This window comes from Pangasianodon hypophthalmus, chromosome 7 (assembly GCF_027358585.1).
Source record: "Pangasianodon hypophthalmus isolate fPanHyp1 chromosome 7, fPanHyp1.pri, whole genome shotgun sequence".
Taxonomy (NCBI): Eukaryota; Metazoa; Chordata; class Actinopteri; order Siluriformes; family Pangasiidae; genus Pangasianodon; species Pangasianodon hypophthalmus.
In genome coordinates, this window is record NC_069716.1 from 22,291,429 (window position 1) to 22,300,225 (window position 8,797).

General features: G+C 37.5%; 1 protein-coding gene across 3 annotated transcripts; it reads right to left on the minus strand.

The window, feature by feature from the left end:
* Nucleotides 1–207: 207 nt before the first annotated feature.
* Nucleotides 208–4,783, minus strand: LOC113528737 (phospholipase A and acyltransferase 3). Of its 3 annotated transcripts, none has more exons than XM_026917419.3 (5): nucleotides 4,631–4,783; nucleotides 4,076–4,161; nucleotides 3,767–3,875; nucleotides 1,183–1,451; nucleotides 208–1,030 (listed from the first exon to the last, which is right to left on the minus strand). In XM_026917419.3, exons 2-5 carry the CDS (start codon nucleotides 4,088–4,090, stop codon nucleotides 908–910), a joined length of 516 nt encoding a protein of 171 aa, XP_026773220.3. In that variant the 5' UTR covers nucleotides 4,091–4,161; nucleotides 4,631–4,783; the 3' UTR covers nucleotides 208–907. The 3 variants fall into 3 exon arrangements, with proteins under 3 accessions (XP_026773220.3, XP_026773221.3, XP_053091762.1); XM_026917420.3 differs by lacking the exon at nucleotides 4,631–4,783 and adding an exon at nucleotides 4,476–4,624; XM_053235787.1 differs by lacking the exons at nucleotides 4,076–4,161; nucleotides 4,631–4,783 and having other exon boundaries at nucleotides 3,767–3,911.
* Nucleotides 4,784–8,797: the final 4,014 nt, after the last annotated feature.

Here is an 8,797-nt window from a genome sequence, read left to right on the forward strand (position 1 = left end):
GGTGTGATGCCGTTACCACCCTGAAGTTGATTACTGTTGATTACTAAGTCCCTGTGAATTCACTGCTATAGAAACAGTAACATTAAAATGAGCGCATTAATGAAAACCTGTGATTTGAATTACAGCCAGCACTATTGTCAGAGCTGCTATTATTGAAAATGAATGAACATCTTATGACCATTGAAAATCAAGAATTCAACAGTGGCATAATTAAACATAACCAAATTTATTCAGAGTCAAAGCACAGTTGCACATTCAAAGGTGAGCTGGCACCAACATATAAACTTGATCATGATTTTTTTATTTTATAGTTTATATTTCATATTATAAGCTTAGTAAACATTGATTTCAACCTATGACTCAAATTAGTAACTCATCAGAAACAGAAGATGCTGGACTGGTGGGTAATGAAAGGGTCAGCCTGGTTTTTGTAATAGTGTTGTTAGAATTCTGAGGGTGGTAAGATTTATTAAAGATTAATAATGCTTGGACCCCCACCCTGTATCTCACCTTGTACCTCTTGAACTACAGTATTAAACCCCAGTTTAACAATTTGTATACCACAATATACCCTATACTATATTTTATTATTATTTTTTTTAATTATCAAAATCCCATTGTTTAAGTAAAACTAAAGTAAATTTTAAATTGATTTTAGCTTACACACCTGTAGCTTATTGGTGAGACCAGCTCATGTCTTTTTTTTTTTCTTTTTTTTTTATTTTCTTTTTTTCTTTTTTTTTTCTCTTCATTTTTTGGGCAGTACAAGGCATTACGAAGTCATAAGATATATATATTTGCTTAATTAAAATCATTTTAGTGGCTGGCTGTTTACTGCATAGAAGATTTAGGTCCAGCCCGAAGGCCTGCTGGTGTTTGTCTTTACAGCTACTCCCCATCTGTGATTTCATTGTTTACGCTTCTTCTCCTTGTTGTCTGAGCCAAAAATGGCTGCTGCAATGGCGACAACTCCTACACCAATTAATGCAGCAACACCCACTCCTACTCCCACTTCCACAGCTTTCCGCACCTGCAAATACCAGAGACAATAAAGTGAAAGTATCCAAGTTCAAATAATCATAGCAGCTTCTTTGTTTGGTATTTTTATATAAGGTCACATTATTTTGTGAGACTCTCCTTCAAGAGACGTGACTTCAAACTCATAATAGATTGATCTCGTACCTGCCGAGATTCTGCCTTCCCGTATCTCAGCTCCGTTACAAAATGCTCACAATTCCCACTGAATACGCAGTAGGGCAGCTCCTGTCCCAAAAAGCTGTGTGCTTCCCGAAGGATGACACAGATGGGACGTGGCTCGTATTTTTCATCCAGTAGATTGTTAATGGAGTACTTATCGGTGCCAGCCACATCCCAGAGCTGCTCTTTCTTCACCACTGCCTTATCACACAGCACAGACATCATGCTGTAGGCACCAGCTTCGGCTTGCTCAGCTACGGTGTGAACACAGAGACAGTCTGGTATTAGAAATTCGGTATAATACTTATATAATACTGAAGTCTGTACAGAAATTTATGAAACCCCTTCAATGGGTGATAAAACGTGTTCAAAATTACCTTACCAGTTGCACTGAATTTCTACTAGACTACTAGACAATTTAGTGACCTGGATGACTGAAAGTGTGTGTCATGTGGGTGTGTCTGAGATAGAAGTCAACAATAAAGTAAACAAAACATTAAAGTTCCTACGGTCATGAGTGCATGCAAAGGTGAAGGAGCAATTCATACTGAATACTGAAGTAAATCCATCATTTGGTTTTGAGTATTCTTCTTTACTTTCCAATTCATCTGAATTATGAATGATAAACCAAACTGATGCTAGAATGATACTGATCTAAAACCTTTGTGTTTAAGGGCTACATTTCTCAGGGACTGACAAGGTTTTATTATCACCAAACACCAATCATGAACACACAAAAAAAGAGAAGATAAATGAATATGTACACCCAGTTGCACATACATATGGACATCATACACATATCATAAATATATCTTGAATATTATTGTTATATAATGCTAATTATGATAAATACATGTTACTATAGAATAGAATTCTGTCATCTTGAAGGAAACAAACCAAACCGTTTTGATGTAGATAGTGTTTATGAAAAGTGTATGAGAGGTTTGGTGATTAGATTTTCAGCTATACTGAATGAAGCTAACTGTTTTGAAGCTGAAAACCTAAATCCAGTCCTTGCCTTAGTGTTCCCTGTAAATCTGCACCCCAAAACCTCTCTACACTTACTGCTAAGGCTAGAACACCAAAATACTAATGCGGTGCATTCTAAATTGACAGCCAACATGATTGACAGGTACGTAGAGACACCTTTTTGTACTGATTACTTGGATGTTGGTGGTCCCCATAATTCATTCTCATTGTTGCCAACTTAGTGACACCTGTAGCGACTTTATTTCAAAAAAGAGCCTAGCAACAAATCTAGCAACTTTTTTAGGAGACTTCCCACATGATCACCACTGTTTGTTCCACTAAACTCTCTTCTTGGCTATATTTACAATCATACAACAGTTGGTTCCGGTCCACTAATTTGATTGGTCAAGCAGAGTTCCAAGAGTATATTTCCTATAACCATACTGGGGCGTTTCATTGTGTGTATCACTCCACTTGTCTGTGTTCACCACGTAAAATTCCACGTAAAATTCCAAAAGTTTGAAACAGCTACTACAGTAGTGTTAACAATATCATCAGTGGATATGACAAATGATACTTTTCAGGAATATTAGTTTTGACTTAAAATATGAAAGCTCATCAGATGAAGATGAAAAGAAAGAAGGAAGGCCAGTTTTACTGGAAGCACCTTTAACAGGAATGTACGAATCAATGTGAGATAGCTAGATGACGTGCTATAAAGTGAGTGTGGCTTCTTTGGGATCTATTTTCACTAGCGGAGCAAAAATAAACAGAACATTTGGCCATGTTGATATTAATTTCTTGTTTATAGAACTGTTATAAAGCAATATCGCATTCACACGTGCAGTGAATATACTGATATTTCATTATAACCACACTCTTGCTTGTGCGATATTGCTTAAGTTATAAAAGCAAATTATTCCGTCTGTTTCTTTCTACTCACTACCCACTGCTTCATTTTCTCTGCTTTCTTGAATGAAATCATATATGAAATCAATCAGAATTCTCTGTAAATATGTAAATACTTTATAGTGCCATAACCAAAGATGACATCTTTCTACGAGAAATAAGTTGTATGTTGTTTATTATTTTCTGTTGGATTTAAAATAAAAAAAAAAAAAAAACTCTGCTCTGTTCTGTTCTATTTTGATATGCAAATGATTATGACGCATTAATGAATATGTAAATGAACCCGTCATAGGACAACTTCCAGTGACGTTTTGAGCAGGCATTTGCAACTTTCCCCTGAAAAGAGTTGCAACAATTCATTTTTCTTCCATTTACAGAGACTGGGTGCCAGAGAGACCAGAGTTTTTCCTCTGAGCACATATTTTATTGACTTTGAGTACATCCTTTCCAAAAAAAAAAAAAAAAAAAAAAAGTGATTAACTTTTTTTATGTTAAGTTATTCAGAATGTCCTACTGAAAATACATCCTACAATATGTTAGTATACCTACCATTATTTATGTTAGTATATAACATTATTAGCATTATTTAGATCTAGCCTAAGCTCTGTGCTATAAATAAATGATTTAGTTGGCTTTATTTTTGTTTAGGTGTAGTGAAATATTTTCTTTATTACTGTGTCTATAGACTCACAGGGTGGTGCCAGGTGAATGATGTATCCTTCTCCAACATAAATGCCCCAGTGCTGATATGTCCCACGGAAGATTTCTATCAGGTCGCCCAGCTGTGGTTTCTGCTCAAACTGAGTCACAGACAGTTTCATTTCAGCATTTAAATCTGCCTTCATTCACTTCATATTCACTGTTTACTGCAACACAGTCTACCATTACTACCTCACAAAGCAGTAAGCTCGTATTTCAGTATTATAAAGGTGGAGAAAAGGGGAAAAAAAACCAAACAAAAAAACAGCTGAAATGTACAGATAGGTTTAGGGTTACACACCTGACCTGGGGCCATCGTAATGCAGAGAAAAGTTTATCTATAGACACAGATCTTTGGTAATACTTTTGGTTTCGTTTTGCACCCTCCTGAAGGTTAAAAAAAGAGGGAGTACATTAAATATCAGACAAACATGAAGTCTACAGTACTAGGCGTATTAATAATAATAATAATAATAGTAATAATAAGATAATGATGATGATCATCATAATAATAATAATAATAATAATAAGATGATGATGATGATGATGATGATGATGATGATCATAATAATAATAATAATAATAATAATAATAATCATAATACGTGAGTTTACTTGTTCCAGGTATATGCTAGTAAAATGAACTACACTCTGTTTACCATCGAATTGCTATTGGTAACTAAAGCAGATGAAGCAGAACACCTTCAGACGACAGCAGACATCAGACTGAATCCACTGCTGCTGAGATGGTTGATAAGACTGAAGGCAGAGACACTAATGATGTAACAGGCTGCTGGAAGTTTGCAGTCCAGCGCGTGACTGTGTCGAGCTGATGAAAGCAGTGTTAAAGCACTTACCACCACACGGAGATCTGTGCGGAATGGAGTCTGTGTTTGTGTCCTAGCGAGAAACGAGCAGCCCTTTTAAATGTCACTGATCAGCTGACCAGCCACAAAAAAAGCAGTGGGATGTCTTTAAAGCGCTCGCTACCACATTCCTGAGAGGCAGCGTACAGTCGGTTACACCCTCTCACTGTGCTGATGCCGACAACACGGAGCGGTTGCTGTGAACGCACAGCCCAGGATGCGTGTTACTCACCGCAGACGAGATGCACGCGCTGTGCTGGTGCACATATCTGTCCATCCCTCAAGCCACGAGTGCTGATTTCCACACACACACACACACACACACACACACACAGCCCCGCTGGTGACAGCCCTTCATACCAAAAATAATGCACAACTTATTAACGCGTGGGAAAGAGATCCTAATGTGGAGCAACAACTTAGTAAGGCTTAGGAACGAGAGGAGTAATGGTCATAATTTAAAGGTCTAGAAACCAGATAATTAAGTAATGGTCACAATGTAAAGGCCAAGGAATGAGATAAATAAGTCACGGCCACAACTTTGTAAGGCCTAGGAATGAGATAAATAAGTAATGGTCATGATTTAAAGGCCTAGGAATTAGATTATTAAGTCATAGCCACAACTTAGTAAGGCCTAGGAACAAGATAATTATGTCATGGCCATAAATTAAATGTCTAGGAATGAGATAATTAAGTCATACCTTAGACTTAAAGGTCTAGGAACCAGATAATTAAGTAATGGTCACACTTTAAAGGCCAAGGAACGAGGTAATTAATTCATGGCCACAACTTAGTAAGGCCTAGGAACAAGATAATTAGAGTATGTCATGGCCATGAATTCAATTCAATTCAATTTTATTTGTATAGCGCTTTTAACAATGAACATTGTCGCAAAGCAGCTTTACAGAACATAAGAAACAAAAAGCATACGAACAGAAACAAAAACATGCAAACAGTCCTAGATGTTAGACAAAATTATCCCTAGTGAGCAAGCCTGAGGCGACTGTGGCAAGGAAAAACTCCCTTAGATGATATGAGGAAGAAACCTTGAGAGGAACCAGACTCAAAAGGGAACCCATCCTCATTTGGGTGACACTGGAGAGTGTGATATGAACAATGTCCTTTCTGCTTTTAATTATAGTTACATAGAATTTTATGTGTATATTAATTTGGAGGTTGTTGTCTTCCTCAAAGTCCACATAGGGGTGGCAGCGTTGCTTTGAATATCCAAATCCTCACGAGGCAGAAACCAGCTGGAGCAGGTCCATCTGTGGATGGCTCAGGATCCTCGTAGGGTTGCCCTCTGTCTACTGGAGCTGGCACAATCTCTATGTGCCTCGGGATGGGTAGAAGGGAAACAAGTGGAAAGGAATTGGCGTAGCTGCTTTTCTTAATAGTAGTAAGCCCTAAATCATAATGTGCAATTAATCAGATGTACTGAAGTACAAGGTTATGGTATGTGTTAAGTGTGTGCCTGGCTAAAGATATATGTCTTTAATCTACGTTTGAACTGGGAGACTGTGTCTGAGCCCCGAACACTGTAAGGAAGGCTATTCCAAAGTTTAGGAGCTAAATACGAAAACGCTCTACCCCCTTTTGTAGACTTTGATATTCTGAGAACTACCAGAAGTCCGGAGTTTTGAGATCTTAAGGAGCGTGGTGGATTGTGATGTGTTAGAAGACTGGCTAGATACGTGGGAGCTAAACCATTTAGAGCCTTGTTCGTAAGTAGTGCTAGTTTATAATCAATTCTAAACTTAACAGGTAGCCAGTGCAGGGATGATAATATTGGGGTTATGTGATCATCTTTTCCTGACCTAGTAAGAACTCTGACGGCTGCATTCTGGACTAACTGTAGCTTGTTTATTGAAGATGCAGGACAACCACCTAGCAATGCATTACAATAGTCCAGTCTGGAGGTCATGAATGCATGAACTAGCTTTTCTGCATCAGATACAGATAAAATGTTCCTAAGCTTGGCAATGTTTCTAAGGTGGAAGAAGGCTGTTTTAGTAATATTGGAAATATGATTCAAAAGACAAGCTGCTGTCTAATATTACGCCCAGGTCTTTCACTGTCGAGCTAGTAGTAATAGTACATCCTTCTAAATGCAAGTTGAATTGTGAGAGCTTTTGTGTACTGGTTTTTGGACCAATAAGTAATATCTCTGTCTTATCAGGATTTAGTAATAGAAAATTATCAGTCATCCAATCTTTTATATCTTTAACACACTCAGTTAATCTAGACAATTTATTTATTTCATCTGGTTTTGATGAGATGTATAACTGGGTATCGTCAGCATAACAATGGAAACTAATCCCATGTCTTCTAATGATGTTACCCAAGGGAAGCATGTAAACTGAGAACAGCAGAGGTCCTAAAACTGATCCTTGTGGAACCCCATATTTCACTGGCATTACACTGGATAGTTCTCCATTTAAATCTACAAAATGGTATCGATCAGACAGGTAGAATCTAAACCATCTAAATGCCTGTCCCTGAATACCTATGTGATTTTGTAAGCGATCTACAAGAATGTTATGATCTATAGTGTCGAATGCAGCACTAAGATCAAGTAAGACTAATATTGAGATGCAGCCTTGGTCCGAGGCTAAAAACAAGTCATTTGTGATTTTTACTAGCGCAGTTTCTGTGCTATGATGGGGCCTGAAACCTGACTGAAATTCTTCAAGGATATTGTTTTCCTGTAAGAAGGAGCATAATTGAGCAGACACAACCTTTTCTAGTATTTTAGATATAAACGGAAGGTTTGAAATTGGTCTGTAATTTGATAATTCATTAGGGTCTAGTTTAGGTTTCTTAAGAGGCTTAATAACTGCTAACTTGAGAGGTTTTGGGAAGTGACCTAAATATAACGAGGAATTAATAATGTTGAGAAGAGGCTCTCCAGCTGTATGTATCACTTCTTTCAGCAATCTAGTTGGGATTGGATCTAACAAACACGTTGTTGAATTAGCCGTGCTGATAAGTTTATAAAGCTCTTCCTGTTCTATACCTGTAAAGCATTTTAGCACTAAATGTGGAGCTTTAGGCTGGACTAGATCACAGGATGCTGTCAAAGGTTGAACATCCAGTATTTTGTTCCTGATACTATCATTTTTTTCTGTGAAGAAATTCATAAAGTCCTCACTACTAAACTGTAATGGAAATGTCTAGGAATGAGATAATTAAGTCACAACTTAGACTTAAAGGCCTGGGAACAAGATAATTAAGTCACAACGTGGGACATGACTTAGTAAGGCCTAGGAATGAAATAATTAACTCATGGCCACAACATAGTAAGGCTGTACTCACAGGAAGGAGATGCATGCAGCATCAAGGGTGACACACTGTACTGTTCATGGAACAGTTAGTCTATATAATTCTTGACAACTAGACCTATAGCTAATGTTAACAAACTACAGTACTTACTACTTTGCAAACTAATCTATATACTTATTTGATTTTATTTATTCATTATTGTGTATATTTTTATATTTTCAGTGGTTGTAATTCAGTTTTTACTGGATTTCCTTGAGTTACTTTCATATTATATTAGTGTTGGCACTTTGAGCTGTTTCAGTTGTAAAGTGCTATGTAAATTTTTCACAGGTTATGTAAATTTTTTACAGGCCACAGGTTCAGTCCGGAACTTGGGACAAAAGCACGTTCTCTCCATGTTCACGTGGGTTTATTCTGGGTTTCCCCTCACCATCAAAAAACATGCAGGTAGGCGAACTGGCTATGCTAAATTGCCCCTAGGTGTGAATAAGTGTGTGAATGTATGTGTGTGTATGCATGATCCTCCTGGATGGCATCCCATATGGGCTGAATTTCCTTGCCTTGTGCCCACTATTACAGTGATAGGCACCGGATCCACGGCCACCCTGACCAGGATAAAGAATGAGATGAATGTAAGAAAAATAGTGTTGTTGTTGTTTTTAGCAGTCATTGTAATTTCAGTCACATCACCTATTCACTATACTGTATACTCCTTGGAGGAAGTTACACTATCCTGTCAGGGTCTTTGGTCTGTCCATCTGAAAGAAATCTTAATCCCAAGTAGGACCCTGCAACACTGTAATCATTTCACAAAAGGGTTCATTTAGACCCTCTTTAGAAAGCAAAAACTGTTAACCATCCAACAGACCCTTGAGT